Below are 20,692 nucleotides of genomic sequence, written 5' to 3'. Positions count from 1 at the left end.
GCAATTTAATTCTTTTAAAAGAATAAATGTATTTTTTTTATTTTACTGTAAAAATAATTGCCAGCTAAATATTCTTCACATTATTAAAACGGATGCCACTTTTTTTAAATTGTATTTATTTAAAAATTGTATTGTTTTTAATCGAGTAAAAATTAGATTTATTAGACTATTGTAATAAAACAATATTTCAGTTCAGCTTGAGTATGCATGGGACATCATCATTTCTGTTTACTCGTTGAAGTCAATACTTTGAACCCTAGTCTGTCAATCATTCTCTCTACCCAAGCGACAGCTCTTGTTGTGTAACTTTTGTATCGTTTGTGAAATTAATGAGAAAAACAGAGAAACCAAACCAAACCAAACCGTATATCCAAAATGTGTATTAAACGTATCTCTACGACAACACCAAAAATAAATGATTTGAAAATAAGTTATTCAGGCTGTGTGATCTAATTAAACGCCATAATTCAATTTTAAACTGGTTTATTAGTTTCAACACAAACAGCATATTTCGCAATTTTATTGCCTTTGAGTAACACAGCACGAATCAGAAATGTTTTCATATTAGTAGTAATACTCACCACAAGAAACGTTAATAATATGACAGTGTGTGATACGGGGCAGTATCTATACTTATATATAAAAGGTACTTAATCTCTGTGTGTGTGTGTGTGTGTGTGTGTGTGTGTGTGTGTGTGTAAGAGAGATAGAGGGAGAGATACAGAGAGAGAGAGAGAGTGAAAGAGAGAGAGAAAAAAAGAAAGAAACGTGGACGTGTAAAAAGAGGACAAGAATGGGCCGGCTGTAGCTAGCATGCGGTCGGAAGAAAGAGAAACGTAAACTAGGCTAGATGAACATATAGCAGCGAGAGACTTTTTAAGTGATGTCGAGACGGGAGAATAACAGTAATAAGTGCTTTGGTAAAAAGGAAAAAATGCCGACCTGGATTTTTATTTATTTATTTCCTTTGTTTATAACGGCAGCGTAACCTTGCGTTGCATTGCTAGTGCGAAGTTTGAAGAAGAAATAAAAAAGAAAGAAAGAAGAAAAGAAAAAGTTCCCAATTGACTCGGAAACGGTTGGGCCAACTTTTTGGAAATCTCACACAAATGTACTTTATGTGTATGCGAGTGTTGTGAGATATGATATGTATCGGAATACACCCGACCCGATAAGTATCTAAAATCGATAATCGAACAAAAAAATCCAATTAAAGAAAGAACAGTCCGATTTTTACTAAATTCAACACACTTATAAAGCCTAACATCACAAGTGGATTTGAGAAGTTCTATCGCTGAACAAGTAGAAAGGCTCGATGTATAAAATGAACAGTAGCTTCTTTGATAAGTCTGGGGCGCGTTTGAAATGAATGTTTCTACTTAGAGCACAACTGAAGCATGATACTTGACTTTTGCATTTTAAACTTTAATTCAAGCCATTATATATAAACATAATTTTATAAAATCAACCATAAGTTCTCTACAGTGCAATGTAGAATATAATGTATTATGAACTCTGCAGCGGGCATGTGCAGCTTCCTCCAGGTAGAACGTGGTGGGTCCTCAACTAGAGCAGGCTATCAATCGATTTAATTAAAAAATTAGATTTTTCATCGATTTCAATAAAAATAAAAAGTGTGAAACATTCGTTGATTCTTGTTCAATCCCGGACAACGTCGGGTCTCCCTACGAGTACAGTAAACAGAGAACTGAATAATTTATATATGATTAATATAATTAAAAGAATCTATATGTTTGAGGCAGGTATGGAATCAGGAACTCCAAACTTAACTATCATATGGAATGTTAAATTGAACGAAAAAAAAAGGGGTACTTGTGCATTTAACGAACCAGACGTAACTCAGCATTTGCTCGGCTTTTTCCGGCGCATGACGTCAACAGCCGGATAAAACCGAGCGTTGGCGATAAAATAAAAACAACGCTACAACAAAATAACTGTACAATGAAATTGTAAAATGTAGAAACATAAAAAAATTAAATAAGGAAAAAGCAAAAACCTACCGTTTATTTGTTTGTTTTTTTATTATTATTGTTTGAAATTGTCTTCTGTTTTCAAAATAAATACATATAAAACAAGTTTTTTTTTTGTTAAATAGGAAACTTTTTTGTCTGAACTGTTTTTTTTTTTTCAATTTTTAACGTAAAAAAACATTGTCTATGTCTTAAACACGTAAAAGTTAATTTTTTTTTTTCAACTCTTTATGTCAAATAAATGGAAAAAGCCTAAAAAAGGGCAATAAAAAGCATGGGGGGGACAGGAACAAGGACTTTTTTTGCCAGAAACAAGGATTTTTTATTTATTTATTAGTGGAAGGAGGGTTTCGGCGTTCCTATTTGGTACAGTCACCAAGAAACCCTCCTTTTCGGCGGGGTCGTATCCACCGAAGACCCAGACCACCGATGTCAGAAGTCTGCCGACGTTTTGTTTTCTGCGGTTAAAAACGGACTCGTCGATTTCTACCGTATGGTCTGGGCCTCCAATCTGCCGGGGATTCCTAAGAAAATAGTCTCTGCATAAATCACGCAGGAAAATTTTTCCAATCCACAATTGTGTGGCGAGAACGTAACACACATTCGCGATGGAGATTTTTTGTAGATGCCATCTCGAACGCCCATAAGTATATTATCTTTATTATACATGCGATGGTTAGTCGGGATTTTGAGAAGAAGGTCCCCATCCTAATGGAGGTCCATCGACGACATGTTACACTTCTACAACTCCAACCGTAACCGTCGGAAAGGCTTGTTCTCTTTGCAAGTACACAATCCTGGCCAAAAGTTTAGTGCAGCCTCTGGGGTCTGGAGCTGGTCCGCAAGGTTTATAATATTCATTATTATTTTGTGAGTTATCTTTAAAACAAAATTTTTTTAACTCTCTTCAAATAAGCGTTTGTTGTGACACTCTTCCAACTGATAGCGAAATTCTCGTCTGCTTAATCGGCAACGCTCGGTTATGTCCGGCTGTTAACGTCATGCGCCGGACAAAGCCGAGCAAATACTGAGTTACGTCTGGTTCGTTAAATGCACAAGTACCAAAAAAAGAAAGAAAATATGACACCAAATTTTGTTTTGCATTTGAAAATTTTGAAATCCGAATAAAGTTATTTAAATTTTTAATTAAATGATTAAAATCACTTTTTCTGAGATTTTCGTTGTTAAATAAACGTATTCATAGAAGAAGACTTTTATTCTTTTTTTTTCCTTTATTTTGTGAGTGGTATTAACCCGAGATGTCGGTCCCTCTAGTATAGAGAAAAAGTGTACGTTCGATGTTGTTGACAGTTGTTGCAAAGTCTGTATCGACGTGTCGTAACATAGTGCGTATGAGCGCGTGGGGAACAATCAGCAACAGAAAAGGATCGCTGGTTTGCGAAGAGGTCAGTGGTAGCATCAGCAGTAGCCGAAAAAAGCACAGATGCAAATTAGGAAGTGTGTGCGAGAAGAAAAAGGAAAAAAGGAGAAAAAATGCATCGCGTGGTCGGGAGAAACTAGGTGCGTATCGAATAAAATGGACGTGTAAAGTCGAGAACGAGAATGGGCCGACTGTGGCCAGCGTGCGGTCGGAAGAAAGAGAAACGCCAATCAGGCTAAATGGGCATGTGGCAGCGACAGACATTTTAAGTGGTGTCGAGACGGGAGAATAGCGGATTTTTCTTTCTTTCTTTTCCTTTGTAACGTTATGGTACTGTGCGTTGTTAGTGCGAAGTTTGGATAGAAAAAGAACAAAACAACGAAAGTCTGGGAGAGAAATGACTTAAATAGTTTAATAATATATATATATATATATATATATATATATATATATATATATATATATATATATATTGTTACGGGTGCGGTGGCTAATCACAACGCCGTAACATAGTATTTGCTATCGTAAGTAAGAGTAGGGAAAAAGGTTTTGAGGTAGAGAGATAAAAATACAAGAAGCAGGTATTTTATATAAAAATAGGGAATTTATTAAAGACACAAAACATACTAAAACAAGATAGGCTGACAGAAATATTTATGAAAGTAGTATTTAAACAGGACAAAAGGGATGAACACAATATTAAAATATGAGGGAAAAAGGGTAACAAGAGGAAGGTAATTATAGTGGGGAAAACTAGGCAAAGCAATAATCTATTCTCGGAATTTAATATATAATATGATATTCTAGACGTTTGGTCAAATGATAAACAAAAGTACTTTACCCTCCGTCGTAGTAATAGGGATGACCAAGTTGGGTAGTAGGTTGATTCTGGTGATAGTGGGTTGAGGTTAAAGTTCTTACGACGCCTTTGAACAAATCCGCCGGGGAGAAAGGCTGCCTGTGAAAGCTACTAGCTCACTCTTTCTCACTCTCGTTAGGCTGTTACTCCCAGCCTTTTATATTCATGAGGGAGTGTATATCTCTTATACCTCTTTTTCTTTCCTTTCTTTTCTTCTTTTTCCTAACCTTTCCTAATTCTATTTTTAGGGATGGGGACAACCTGAATGACCCTAGGTTCTGTACCCAGTCCATTCAAGGTTAAAGTTAATACTACGCCTCTTGTTGCAATATATACATATACTAGAGAATGTACCCGACGTTGCCCGGTATTAAACGTAACGTTAAATTACTTTTAAAAAATGAAGTGTAAGAAACTGAGACATGTGCATATGAGTATTATGTTTTTTTTTTCTAAACAGTTTACTTCTTGTAAGTAAAAAAATTACTCGAGCTAAGATCAAAATCAAAACATAAAGTACGATAACCGTTAAGCCAGTTTGACGCAATCTTTAAAAAGTGTTTTCAAACCTACTTATTCTTAACATAATGTGAACGATTCGCGCATGTATAGTCCTAAAACAGTTGGCAAACAGATAAAAATCCGATTACTCCAGTTCCATTTTTTTAAATTTTGACCCCCTTAAGAGCACTTTTTTCCGATTAAAAAGGTTTTCCACACGTCTGGTTACCGTATATATCAAATTTCAAGTTTTTGGAAAAAAAAATTGATTGAGTATGTAGGTTGAGAAGTGTCCTCAGACACTCATTCTCACTTTTATAGATATAGAGATAGATTATTTAGTTTTCTAAATTTCCAATTTAACTTACGAAATAATGCTTTCAAAGATGAGACCAAATTTCTCTATTGAAGACTTTGGTTTTGTTGATTGAAACCTTTTAGTTTTTTTTGGGGGGGGGGTCAGTCTATATATATATATATATATATATATATATATATATATATATATATATATATATATATATATATATATATCCGCCGCACGACGTTGGCCGGTCATAAAATAAGTCTAAATATGATATTTAATTTATGCTGATTTCGTATTTATTATTATAGAGCCAATTTTTAATGATTATTATACAGTACCTATTATTATATAGTATATCAAAATTAAAAATCAAATTGTATTTGTTTCACAGGTCCAAATCCCCCTATGTATCAAATTTCAAGTCGCTGGACCAAAACCTAACAGAGTAAACTAGTAGAGACCGTTCCGCGCATACATAGAAACAAGGTCACTATATATATATATATATATATATATATATATATATATATATATATATATATATATATATATATTAGTGTTGGAACGATTAATCGGAAACGTTCAGTTTCTTTTTGTGATCAACAAATGTCATTAAAAATATATGGCAATTTCACGTTCAGTTTCTTTGTAAAGAATTGAAATAAATCTATGCTCCTATTGTTGTATTATGTGGACTGAATTAGTAAAGGGTTAGAGAGAACACCGAGAGAATATAGAGACACACGTGTGAACGAAACAAAAGTTTTATTAACACCGAGAAAGAGTAGTAGTTTTTGCTACTACGATATACCATGTGATTGTGTAGTGGGAGGTTGCAGGCAATGGTGATGGTGGGAGTAATCCCAATCAAGGGGAGCTAACTCGTGTTACTTGATGTATATAACACCTATGAGCTTTTTTGTTTGTTTGTTTTTTCCTGTGTATTGACATGAAATATCTCCAGACAAAAAAACACGAATAAACGTAGAACCCCATCCTCCAACGTAGACCTCTACTACCATGTCTCCTTCTCCAACATTAGGGGTATATGTTCCAACCTTCCAGAGGTTGAAACCCAATTACAAAAGACGAAACCGGACATATTGTTCCTAAGCGAAACTGGCATAGGGCCGACTACTTCCCTAGATGAGTTCATAATTAAAGGATATTCTAACTTAACATCTAAATCTGACCTCCCAGTTAGCGATGGCCATGGAATATGTGCCTACATTAAAGATGGCTTTCCGTGTGGTAGGGATATCTCCAGAGAAGACCCTAATTTACCTTATATGTGCTTCCAGGTTGCTTACACCACCGCATTTATATTTGCCCTCTATCGCCCCCACAACAGCGGAGTTACTATCTTTAAATGTATATCTGAAAAAATTGACCACATACTGTCTGCTCATCCTTCTACTAACATTCACATTTGTGGTGACTTCAATGTCCACAATGTGGAATGGCTGACCCACTCAAACAAGACAGATGATGAGGGGAGGTTCTGTCATAATTTCGCCATTGCCTATGACCTCACTCAGATTGTTCACGAACCCACCCGTGTGCCCGATACCACCTGTCAGTATGCAAGCCTTCTAGACCATTTTCTCACAACTTCCCCTGAGCTATGTTCATGTTCTGTTCTGATCTACCTCTGCATTCCATGTTTAAAAAGGATGTGTCCTCTATAGTATCAGACCTGACCGAATGGTTAATTGTAAAAAAATTCATACTAAAAACCCCCTTTTTTTTTTATTCATTTTAAAAAGAAAATACGACTTTGTTATATATGGTTCGTGGAATTGCATCCATCCGCAAAAGATCTAGCTAATTTGCATATTCTTTTAAACATTAATTTTAATTTTTTCGGTTTTCTTATCGGATGATCATCTTCAGTTAACTATTACGTGTAAAGTAATTCATGCAGATATTTTACATGATTTATACTTGCGTAATATTTGCGTAGAAACGTTATGGTAAACACCAAACTCTTATATATATATATATATATATATATATATATATATATATATATATATATATATATATATATATATATAATGTTTTAAAAATTTTGCCTACCAGACTCCTCTGTTAGTTTTTGGTCTACAGACATGAAACTTGATATGTAGATTCTTCGCACCCATGCGAAACTTTATATTTGGGTTGTAGCCGTGGAAAATCAGTGCAAATTTGTGAAAATTATAAAAAAAAATGAAATTTGCCATGGGAAGATTGGACGACGGCATTACGAATATGTATGTATTACGTAATAGCTATCGGTTCTGGTTTTAAATTTTAGCCTTGCGGCAAACATATCTGCATAGCTCGGCATTAACGTAAAAGAAATAAGTAAATCGGAAGCTAAACGTTTTGGTTTCGATTCTCGGTGGTGGCGCACCAGTCATTTTTTTTTTTAAATCGTTACTATATATTGGGTCTAATATAATATAATAATAAATACGAAAGCTGCATTGATCAAAATATCATATTTAAGCATATTTTACGACCGGGCAATGCCAGACAGCCTGCTATTAAAAGATAAATGATTAACTCAATTCCATTTTCTTCTGTGGTTAAATAAGGTCATTAAGAAATATATAACGATTTGGCATTCAGTTGTATTTTGGACTTGGGCTGTAAAGAATAAAAAAAACAATCCTTTTTTTTTTTCTTTTAAATAAGTACATTAAAATATATGACGATGATTTGATATTCAGTTGTTTTTGGTTGGGACTGGTGTCGTAAAGAATTAAGATTCATAAAATCTAAAAAAAATAAACGTTAAATCCTTCTCCTTTTGTCATGAACTGATGTCATTAAGATATATAGCACTTGGCATTCACTTATTTTCGTAGGGTTTGGGATTGTAAAGAATTATTAAGAATAAAAGATAAAAGATAAACTCAATTCCTTTTATTTGTTGATATGAACTGAGGTCATTAAGAAATATATGAGGATGATTCCGTGACATTCAACCGTGTTTTTGTGTAGAGGCGGATGCCGTAAAAAAATAAAATAAAGTTACTGAACTATAAACTCTATTCCTTTTCTTTTTGTTGTAAAGCTAAGGTCATAAAAATATATATGACAAAGATTCTATGGCATGTGGAACAGGGTGGTTGTGACGAATTTAAATAACAATTAGGAGACAAAACCTTCCTATATTAGGTTAACTAAAAAAAACAACATCAATAGATCCATTGATTTATTTCGTTCCGCTAGACGTCGCATCCCCATCATTTTACCTACCATCTTCTCTACTCTTCTGATGAGAAGCATTAGGCTTCGAAATACCTTGGTATAAAGAGTCCCCTCTATCCCCTAATTAAATTATTCACCAATATATAGTTTTTGCGACTTCATTTTCCAATCTTATTGTTTTCTACATAAGCTCCAATGAAATTTGTTGAGCTTTATATTATCCCGATAAGTCTATTCTTATGGGAGTGAATTTACTCTATTCTCCTAACTCTCTAAGCTATATATATATATATATATATATATATATATATATATATATATATATATACAATGTTTTTATCTGTGGCTGTATTTATACCGTGTGGTGTATCGTCTAGTGTTGTGCTTGTATTTGAGTGTATATACGTGTTAGTTTGTATTATTGTAGTGCTCTCTTTCTGTATGTATAATGTTCATTTAGCGGACGGCTGCTTGAGAGCATTTACACAAATACAATTGCACAGACGGATAAAGTTCATAAACGGACAATAATATAACTCGGGACTGTTCTTTAACAAACAAATAACATCTTTCTGTCGCAAACATCAGATCAAAAAGGAGACATACCTTGTCCCGTTTATTCCTTTTCTTTGTTGTTTGCCACACTGCGAATGTTCCTCCGAAGAAAAACACTATGACGGGAAATTATATTTTTTATATAAACATTTATTCACGTCCCTGTGTTCCCTCGGACTTACACAAGCGCTTCTTTGTATCCTACATTTTCTTTACTTGTCACAATGATAATAATCACAATAGTGTCTATCTAACTAACTTTTCTCTCTGTGACAAGGTAAAAGGTCGTTTACCCGGTGAGGTTAATCATTGTCAAGAAACATCCTGGGAACGGTACCCAAAGTGTAACACGGTCGCCCAGTCAATAGCGTGACCGGCCATGTGTTACATAAATGTCTTGAAACGGCACCAGATTGTAACAATAGGATTAGTTATATAGACGTCTTTGTTTCGTTTTTTTTTTTGTGTGTGTTTTTTTTTTCAAAGAGTTGAAGACTGGATACATACCTGGGTTTTGGGTGAGGCTGGTTCCTTCATTCTCTATGGATGACGTCTTCATGTTGGAGTCCCTCTGGCTGAAATAGCCGCAGGCACTGTATCGACATTTAAGGCAAATCAAATAACGCAACAAAAGTAATCTTAACTATTTATTTTTTTTTACAAAAATATACAATATCTTACAGTTTAAAATAAGTACACTCACAACAATAACAATTAATTTTGAATTATTATCTCCTTAAGCTAATAACTACCCTTAACTAAATACTGATGAAGGGAGAGATGCCTCCCTTCTTTTACAGAGAGGCAACAAATCCTCGAACATTGAATTTAGCTCTTCTAGAAAGTTCGAAGATTCTATTTTAAATAACTTGGCCAAACAAAATTGTATCTCGAGTAATCTTATTCTTTGGGCCAAACATTTGGTATATAAAAAGATGGATTACTTTAGAAAAAAAATATTCACGAAAAAATTTCTTTTTTTTTTTTTTTTTTTTTTACATAGGCAAAACCACTTATCAAGGCCCAGAAACAATTCGAGGACGAGGGTTAAGAGTGTACAGTAGTCAATTGGACAATACGTAATCGTTAGTAATAGAAATTCGGTAAATTTGTTAACTTAAGTGGAACGGCTCATCAAGGACTTGTTTACATTGGACTTGAAGACAACCATATTGTAGTCAGTCGGAAAGCAGGAAAATGGAAGACAATTCCACAGGCGTGCAGTTCTAAGAAAGAAGCGTTGTTCATGGAATCTACGTTTAGGTTTAGGCACAGATAAAGAGTGGGAGGAATTATTGATAGTGTTTTCAGCTAGACGAGTGTTTCTTGTGAAAGTTTGGCGAGGGGGAACCATAGATTGAAGCTCAGTCGAACACTTTTCATGAAAATAACGATATGGCAAAGACAAACTGGCGAGATCTTTTCTGTGAGATAGAGGTTTCAGAGAAGAGAAAAGGATATCTCCTACCAGACTACGAAGTCTATTTTGAACTCTATCAAGGCAGGATAAGTCCTTTCTAGCAGCTCCTGCCCAGATGTGGCAACAGTACTCCATCCTTGGACGTACCTGGCTCTTATATAGATAGAGAATTGCATCAGCAGTGAAATATCTACTGAATCGATAGAAGGATCCCACTATTTTTCCAGCGGCCTTGGCAACGGATTTAATGTATGTGTTCCGTTTAAGATCAGGAGTAAAGGTCAAGCCCAGAAGCTTGTCAAAACATGAGGCCTCCCCAAGACGAGAGCCATTCATTTCAATTGATGCCAGATGGGGATCAGAACGTTGATGATATAAAGATAGAAGCTTGGTTTTAGATGCATTAAAAGTAACCAGCCACCCCTCTTTTCTCATTGTACTACTACTAAGTGATATTCTTTCTCTCTCTCTCTCTCTCTCTCTCTCTCTCTCTCTCTCTCTCTCTCTCTATCTATCTATCTATCTATCTCTCTCTCTCTCTCTCTCTCTCTCTCTCTCTCTCTCTCTCTCTCTTTAATACATACACACGATCTCTCTTTCCCTTCTTATTCTTTATCCTGTTAGATAGCAAAAAGAATCTGAGAGATGCTGAAAGCCCTGATTGGTCGAACAAAGTCACGTGTTAAAAGAAATAAGCGTTTCAAACAGTTAGCAGTTAGGTTATGCAGATGGTAAGCGACAGGGAAAGGCGCGAGCAAATTAGCATTGGATCGTGAATAACTTGTAAAAGAAAATCTAAATTGAAAGATCCTATGAATGTATCACGCAATCTATTCGACTAGTTATGATAAATTGAAGAATTAAATACATTCACATGTTAAAAAAGAAGAAGAAGAAAGAAGAAGAAGAAGAAGAAGAAGAAGAAGAAAGAAGAAGAAGGAAATAAGAATAATTATAAGGAGAAGAAGAAGAAAAAGAAGAAGAAGAAGAAGAAGAAGAAGAAGAAGAAGAAGAAGAAAAAGAAGAAGAAGAAGAAGGAATAATAATAATAAGAAGAAGAAGAAGAAGAAGAAGAAGAAGAAGAAGGAGAAAAAGAAGAAGAATTAGAAGAAGAAGACGAACAAGGAATAATAATAATAATAATAATAATAGTAATAATAATAATAATAATAATAATAATAATAATAATAATAATAAGAAGAAGAAGAAGAAGAAGAAGGAGAAAAAGAAGAAGAATTAGAAGAAGAAGACGAACAAGGAATAATAATAATAATAATAATAATAATAATAATAAGAAGAAGAAGAAGAAGAAGAAGAAGAAGAAGAAGAAGAAGAAGAAGAAGGAGAACCCCAGCCATTATAAAATGAATGCGACGGTCAGATGTAAATCGCATCCAGAAACACCTTTTCTCTATTTTTAATCTTTATTGACGCAGGATGACTTTTAGGTTTCATTTTTGGAACCAAAAAAATAAATGACTCTACGAATGTATGACGCAATCAACTCCACCGGTCATGATAGATCGCAGAATTAAATACATTCATGTTATAAATATCCAACGTCGTTCGTAGTTATCCATTCATTTAAAAAAAAATAAAATGGTTCCCCAGAAATCCCGGTCACTATGTAGGGGGGGGGTATATAAAAATATACAACAAATGAGATGATCACGGGTAAAAAAAAAAAAAAAAATTAATCCAGCAACCCATTTTTTTTTCTTTTAAGAGTGCTTTCCTATCTCTTTTAATGACTGTTTCTTTTTTCGATATTCCAAAACATCTTTTACGAGATCGACAATCATTTTATCAACTCCGATGCCCTTCACAGCCGAAGTATCGTAATATCTGAAAATGAGAAAACCAATGTTAAACGAAATCGAATTTACTAAGCACTGCTAAAATAGAAGGAAGGGGTAAGTATTTTTCCCTTTTAAAAATCTACCAAAAATTAAGTAATTATCCAATCAATACGAAATTTTCACCGATTATTAAGTGAAGAACGAACTTTATAATGGTGTATTTTTTTTAGACTCGATACGCATATATATATATATATATATATATATATATATATATATATATATATATATATATATATATATATACATATATATATATATATATATATATATATATATATATATATATGCATATCGAGTATGAAAAATATACACCATTATAAAGTTCGTTCTTCACTTAATAATCGGTGAAAATTTCGTATTGATTGGATAATTACTTAATTTTTTGGTAAATTTTTAAAAGGGGAAATATATATATATATATATATATATATATATATATATATATATATATATATATATATATTAAACAAAAGACTAGATGTAATCCACGGGTGTTTGCACAGAAACAGATATTTAATTTCACGCACTAGAGCAGATTAAGTAAAAATGCAAGGGAGGTAATCCTAGATATAAAAAATGATACAACGAGAGTGACCTCCCTTGCATCGGGTAATATAATACGTATTCAAACACCAAGCAAAAAAAAAAATATATTAAAATAAACACGCATAAATATAGGAATAAAATTATATGAAATTATATGATGATTGAGAAAAAACAAATATTAAAAAAAAGGGAAAATTAAAACAAAAATAAATAAATAAAAAATAAAAATAAGAAAGTACGGGTTAAAACGGAAAACTATCTTTACATAACACCAAAAGATGGAGGAAGTGAGGAAGCATGGATGTGGAAATCCTTTTACCCGAATACGATGTTCAGCATGTTAAAAATATACAATTTGCTGTAGAAATCTAATGGATAAACATCTGAAGAAGTTGGTTGGGACAGGGTATTTTTATGGGAACATAAATCGTAAAATTGCCAACTCATCAATGAAACAGATGTAATGGAAAAAATCCAGGAAATAAACGAAAGTTATAAAAATGGTCTTTGAATTTTCAACAAAATTTTGCCCATATATATATATGTGTGTGTGTGTATATATATATATATATATATATGTATATATATATATAGAATAAATGACAAACAGTTATATTACAAAATTAATGATGTTGACCATCTTACAATTTATTGCTTTTAATTTAGTTGACTTATACAATTCTTGACAGTATCTGTTTCGTATCGAAAAAATCAATCAATTAATTATTATATCAATTGGTGAATCTATTATGCCCTTAACTTCACTTTACTTAGATTCGCTAATTGATATAATAATTAAATGATCGATTTTGCGCTACGAAACAGATACTGTCAAGAATTGTATAAGTCAACTAAATTAAAGGAATAAATTATAAGATGGTCAACATCATGAATCTTGGAATATAACTTTTTTGTCATTTATTCTATATATTGCTCTGTAATCACATTGAGCTTCTTATATAAGCATTGATATATAATAAGAAAATATATTTCTACAGAAATATATATATATTGCTCTGTAATATATATATATATATATATATATATATATATATATATATATATATATATATATATATATATATATATATATATATATATTTCCTACAGTACTCCCTTCTTTATTTGTGGTTACAGATATGCTAAAAATAACCAGCCAAAACTCAACAAAATATACTGCATTATGGGGAGGGTGGGGATTTGTAAATAAAACATAAAAACAAACAAACAAAAAAACAACTGTGCACGTATCAAATTTTAAGGTTGAAAATCCGAATTTTAAATGTTTTTAAGAAAACCTTTTTCCGTTTAAATTTTTAAAGGTTTTTCCTATAATCTTTCTAATTTAGTTAAATGCTTACCTTAATTTATTTTCAAGAGACCAATGCTTTCCTTCCATGGCCGAAACAAGGCGATCTCTGTTCAAGTCGATCTGAAAAAGAAATTCGAATATATATACAGATGTACATATATGTGTGTGTGTACCTATATATCCATCTATATATCTATAAAAGTGAACGTGTCTGTGTGTCTGTCTGTGTATCTGTCTGTCTGTGTGTTTGTGTGTACATTTCCCTACGCAACATACACTCAAAATACACCCAAATCAAGTTATTAAGTGAGATCCATGTCCAAGGAACCTATATCTAAAATTTCAAGTGTTTAGACCCAAAATTGTCGGAGGAGATTGGTAGAGTTCTCAAAAGTCAAATCGTTGAACTTTGACCCCTTAACAGCCAAATTTCTGACCGAAACCCGATCACATAGATTTTCCCAACTCTCAGTACCCTGTATATCAAATATTGAGTCTGCAGATTAAAAATTGACAGAGTTATTGCGTAGGGAAATGTGCACACACACACACATTCACTTTTATCGGAATCGGGAATTTAGTACGGGATCGGTAGTTGTATCGGAATTGGGAAAAATATTGGAATTGTCCCATCACTAATGTATATATATATATATATATATATATATATATATATATATATATATATATATATATATATATATGTACTAGCATTTCGGCCCGGCGTTGCCCGAGTATTTGGAGGTGTATGCTGAGCAAAAAAAAAACAAAAAAACTTTGACCCCTATTATGACCCCTTAACATTTATTGTTTTGGGCTCAAATTGAGTTATTAAGTTAGATCCATGTCCAAGGAGCCTACATCTAAAATTTTAAGTGTTTAGACCCAAAATTGTCGGAGGAGTTTAGTGGAGTTCTCAACGGTCAAATCGTTGAACTTTGACTCCTTAACAGCCAAATCTCTGGCCAAAAACCAATCACATCGATTTTCCCAAATCTCAGTACCCTGTATATCAAATTTCGAGTCTGTAGACTAAAAATTGACAGAGTTATGTCGTAGGGAAATGTATACAGACACACAGACACGTTCACTTTTATAGATATATAGATAATGTAAAGCTATGTTATATGATATAATGTAAAACTATGTTATATCATATAATGCAAAACTTTGTTAAAACATAAAATGTAAAACTATTTTATATCATATAATGTAAAGCTATGTTTTATCATACTAGCATGGGTGCCCGGCGTTGCCCGGGTATTTGGAGATGTATGTTGAGCAAAAAAAAAAAAGAAAAAATAAGTGGTCAATTTTTTTAACTTTGACCCCTATTCTAACCCCCTAAAATTTCAAGTGTTTAGACCGAAAATTGTCGGAGAAGTTTTCTCAAAGGTCAAATCGTTAAACTTTAACCCCTTAATCGCCTAATTTCTGGCCGAAAACCGATCACATCGATTTTCCCTAATCTCAGTTTCCTGTATATCAAATTTAGAGTCTGTAGACTTAAAATTTACAGAGTTATTGCGTAGGGAAATGTACACACACAGACACACAGATACACAGACAGACAGACACTTTCACTTTTATATATATATATATATATATATATATATATATATATATATATATATATATATATGCATATTTCGTTGAACAGCAGGGATGATTTCTGTTTGTTTTTCTTGCAATCCATTTTTTTTTCCTTTTGGCGGTCCAATGTTTGAATGTTCTGTTCAAGTGTAAAATGGAATTTGCCGTAGTTGCGAACGTTTTCGACTTCCATGAGTCGTCTTCAGACGAGTGATGAATTAAAAATTGCGTTTGGTAAATTGATTGAAAAGTCGATTAAAAATCATTAAAAGCACTTCAACGTGTCTTCCCTCTTATATTGGGCCTGATTGATGGTCAGTTTGTTTATGCGCATAAGTAGGGCCTCAATGACTGGGAGGCGTAGATCACAATGTGAGACGGCTAAAATGGCGGTATTTTTTAATTAATATAGTCCTAAATTCGTTTTGGGAGTGTCAAGTGCCACAAGATATTGGTAAATGGAGCTGTTCGGGGAAGATAGATGTTAGCCGGCAAGATATACTAGTTCTATATATGTCGACGTATGTGTTGTTTTTGGAGATACATTCTTCTATAGGACATTTAAAAGCTTACACAGCATTTCCAGCTTTAAATTGGAGAATGTCTCATCAGCATGACTAGAACCAGTATATCCCCCTTATCTCACTCGCGCTATGTACACTGGGTTTATTTCCGTTTCCAGTCAGGTTGTTCTAACATGTATTTAATGTAACTTTTCGCCGATTTTATACTAGTTAACATAATCTCTACTGGCTGGCGTAGTATTCCAATATATAACGGTTGTCGGTTTTGTCTAATAATCTAATGAGTTTCCTTAAGAATCATCATCTATTAATCTAATCGATGCCTCTGTTCAGTCTCGAAAGACAAAGGATACCCCCTGTAGGGGCAGCTGAGCATGTAATTGTGTGGCAAGGGTTGTGCAATATCCACCCACACCTCTCCTGAAAAGGCATTGTTTGAGTCCAGTGGCAAGAAGTCCAGGACGACTGGAAACAATGCCGAGATAAGCAGAGAGCACATACAGCACCTGGAAGTCCCAAATGGTCACCCATTTAGTACTGATCAGGTTCTACGTTGCTTAACTCCAGTGATCTAGCGGGAACCGGTGTGTCAACGTAAGTATGCCGTATTTAGTCTGTTAATGTATAGGCTTATAAATTGACGATTCAAGAAATCCATTAGCTGAAGTGATCATAAATTTTCTGGCGTCTTAATCGGTTTGCTTTCTCGGCGTGGATCTTCTTTTTTTAGGAAGCAATTATTGATATGTATGCTGCGTAAGGATCGTGCTCTCGTCGGAATCGTCCAGGCAATTCACAGAAAACACCAGACGGCGCTGAAACGCCTTAACCTTAATACAAAAAACAATCATTAAGAAAACATGCGTTTGCTACCATTGGTCTGTTACTAAAAAGCAGTCTAAATATTTATCTTGATTTGAACCAATAAATCATAAAAGAAGGAATAATTATTTAACGTAGTGCACGTTTACGCACACGTTAGCATGTAGACACTCAGAATAAAAAAAGGGAAGTCAAAAAGAGTATAAAAGGTTTAAAAAAGAGTTTTAAAAAAGGAGTAAAACAGAGTAGAAAAAAGAGTAAAAAAAAGTTTTTAAAAAAGTAAAAAGAGTAAAAAAAAAAAGAAGAAAATAGGAGTTATAAAGAGTTTAACAAAAAGAGTAAAAAAAAGAAGAAAAAAGGAGTTATAAAGAGTTTAACAAAAAGAGTAAAAAAAAAAGAAGAAAAAAGGAGTTATAAAGAGTTTAACAAAAAGAGTAAAAGGAGTAAATAAAAGAGTAAAAAGGAGTAAATTATTTTGTACGTTAAATTGGTTCACATTTTACTTGTAATATTATTTTCGAAAGTTAACTTACCTTGTTTCCTAAGACGGCCATAGTTGGACATTGATCTGGTGGATTTAGGAATTCTGTCACTTCACTAATCCAATCGTTTAAATGATGGAAAGTCTCAGGTCTCGTCACATCAAAAAGGAACAGAATGATGTCTGCTCCTGAGTAAAGTTCCTTCCGCACTTCAAAATAATTTGGGTCGCCAGAAAGATCCCACAGGTGAACACGAACTTTATTAAAAAAAATAACAATAAAATAATAATAATAATAATAACAATAATAACAATCATAATAATAATAATAATAATAATAATAATAATAATAATAATAATAATGATAATAATAATAATGATAATAATAATAATAATGATAATAATAATAATAATAACAATAAAAATAATAATAATAATAATAATAATGATGATAATAATAATAATAATAATAAAATTAATACTAATAATGATAATAATGATAACAATAATAATAATAATAATAATAATAATAATAACAACAATAATAATGATGATAATAATAACAATAATAATAATAAGAAGAAGAAGAAGAAGAAGAAGAAGAAGAAGAAGAAGAAGAAGAATTCTGATTTCGTTTATCAACGTCTCTCTGAAAACAGATGGGATGTATTTCCAAAGGATTTCCCTCAATCTCGGCTCCAAACCAGGAGCTTCAAAGATCAAGGGTTTTCCTAAGGATGTTGGTGGTACCTACAATAGCAGAGGTCTGAAGGCCGCCTTAAACATCGGGAATTTGTAGTTTTTTTAATTGTCCTTCCAGACGACTTGATACTACTCCTAGCGTACCAACTATGACTGGGATTATTTGTTTTTAAAACCTTATCTCCAAGGCCAATGAAGCATAATTGCTCCACTTCTCGTTCTCCTTCTCTCTCATGTTCCTGTCCCAGGGTACTGAAAAGTCTACAATCTGCTAGTTTTTTGAGACCTTGTCAATGACGATCAAATCCGGACGATTATGTTCCAATTGCTTGGTCGTTATCACAATTTTGTCCCACAGTACCTCTACCTTGCCATCCTTACTTGTTCTCACTTCCTTAGGCACCTCCTCAAACCACTTTCCAGCACACTTCACCCCAACCTTCTTACAGACCTCCTAATATATCCGGAGTCCCATGCGATCGTGTCTTTTGTGGTAGTCTCTCCAAGCCAATCCACTACACCCTGCTGCAAGGTATGCCATTGACTCTGAGGTCTTACCAAAAATCCAACATTCTGAAGCAACTTCTTCTCCTAGAACAACTTTTTTGAACAATCGTGTTCCTAATGCTTGCTGTTATGCTGCACAAACAAAAGCTTCAGTACTCTTAGCCAGATACCCAGCTCTAAACCATTGCCATGATCTTTCATCAGTCAATTCTGCTATATCCTGGAAGAACCTTCCATGCATTTTCTTCCTAGCCAGTTCCTCTGCCCTTTCTCTATCCATGCGTTTTACAAACTCAACCTGGGTCTCACATGCCTCCACTTCATTGGCCACAACCTTATGCATCCACTCCTCACTTTTACCCACATGCTCCTTCAACGACATCTCCTCAGTTCTAACATAATCTTTTACATTTTTCAATCCTCTCCCACCGTCTTTCCTCTTTTCATACAGCCTCAGTACGCTACTTCGAATGTGAAATATACCAAACATTGCTAAAACTTTTCTTGTTTTGATCTCCATGGCATGCAAATCCTTGTCAGACCATTCTAAAATTCCCGCACTGTATCTCAAAACACTGACTGCTCATGCATTTACTGCTTTCATTAGGTTTCCTCCATACAATTTCGCCTAAATACTTATACTCTATCTATTCTGTATGTATTCTTTCATGATTTCTCCATTTGGCAGCACTATTCCATTTAAATGAACCTTTACTCCCCTTCTCATCACCAGCACCGTACATTAACTAATCCCAAACTCCATCCGAATGTCTTCCAAGTATGTCCCTACGAGCTCTATCAGTCTCTCCATTTCGTTCTCATTTCTACCGAATATTTTCAAATCATCCATAAACAGTAGATGATTGAGGCATCTTTCACCAGATCGAAAGTTATACACCAGTTTCTCTCGCTTCATGAAGACGCTCAGTGGCATCATTATCATTACAAAAAGAAGTGGAGATAACGAATCTCCTTGGAATATTTTACGTTTAATGCCAACCTGCCACATCACCTCCCTGTTTGTTTTCAGCGCCGTTTTCCATTATTCCATACTACTACTACTACTACTACTACTACTACTACTACTACTACTACTAATGATAATAATAATAATAATAATAATAATAACAAAAATGATAATAATAACAATACTACTACTACTACTACTAATAATAATAATAATAATAATACCAATACTTCTACTACTACTACTACTACTACTAATAATAATAATAATAATAATAACAATACAACTAATAATAATAATAACAACAATAACAATACTACTACTACTACTACTACTACTAATAATAATAATAATGATAATAATAATACCACTACTTCTACTACTAGTAATAATAATAATAATAATAATAATAACAATACTATTACTACTACTACTACTACTAATAATAATAATAATAATAATGAAAATGATAATAATAATAACAATACTACTACTACTACTACTACTAATAATAATAATAATAATAATGAAAATGATAATAATAATAACAATACTACTACTACTACTACTACTACTAATAATAATAATAATAATGATAATAATAATAATAACAACAATACTACTACTACTACTATTACTACTACTACTACTACTACTAATAATAATAATAATAATACCAATACTTCTACTACTAATAATAATAATAACAATAATAATAATAATAATAATGATAATAATAATAATAATAACAACAATAACAATACTACTACTACTACTAATAATAATAATGATAATAATAATACCACTACTTCTACTACTAGTAATAATAATAATAATAATAATAATAATAATAACAATACTATTACTACTACTACTACTAATAATAATAATAATAATAATAATAATGAAAATGATAATAATAATAACAATACTACTACTACTACTACTACTAATAATAATAATAATAATAATGAAAATGATAATAATAATAACAATACTACTACTACTACTACTACTAATAATAATAATAATAATGATAATAATAATAATAACAACAATACTACTACTACTACTATTACTACTACTACTACTACTAATAATAATAATAATAATAATACCAATACTTCTACTACTACTAATAATAATAACAATAATAATAAT

At 32.7% G+C, this 20,692-nt stretch overlaps 1 protein-coding gene across 3 annotated transcripts in view; it reads right to left on the bottom strand.

The window, feature by feature from the left end:
• Positions 1-20,692, bottom strand: part of LOC145285915 (dnaJ homolog subfamily C member 27-A-like) — a 68,261-nt gene that overhangs the window by 30,246 nt on the left and 17,323 nt on the right. Inside the window, exons 4-6 of one of the 3 annotated variants that reach the window (XM_080134405.1) lie at positions 17,408-17,613; positions 13,985-14,055; positions 9,303-9,388 (exon numbers count right to left, since the gene is read on the bottom strand). In XM_080134405.1, coding sequence (XP_079990531.1) covers positions 9,303-9,388; positions 13,985-14,055; positions 17,408-17,613 — 363 coding nt within the window. Of the gene's footprint in view, positions 1-9,302; positions 9,389-11,360; positions 12,061-13,984; positions 14,056-17,407; positions 17,614-20,692 lie in introns of those variants that run through there. The other 2 variants (XM_080134404.1, XM_080134406.1) reach the window with 2 other exon arrangements.

This window comes from Euprymna scolopes, chromosome 10 (genome assembly GCF_053919585.1).
Source record: "Euprymna scolopes isolate OS-2025 chromosome 10, ASM5391958v1, whole genome shotgun sequence".
Taxonomy (NCBI): domain Eukaryota; kingdom Metazoa; phylum Mollusca; class Cephalopoda; order Sepiida; family Sepiolidae; genus Euprymna; species Euprymna scolopes.
Note: the sequence above shows the minus strand (reverse complement) of the source record. Positions and strands in the feature narration are given on the sequence as shown.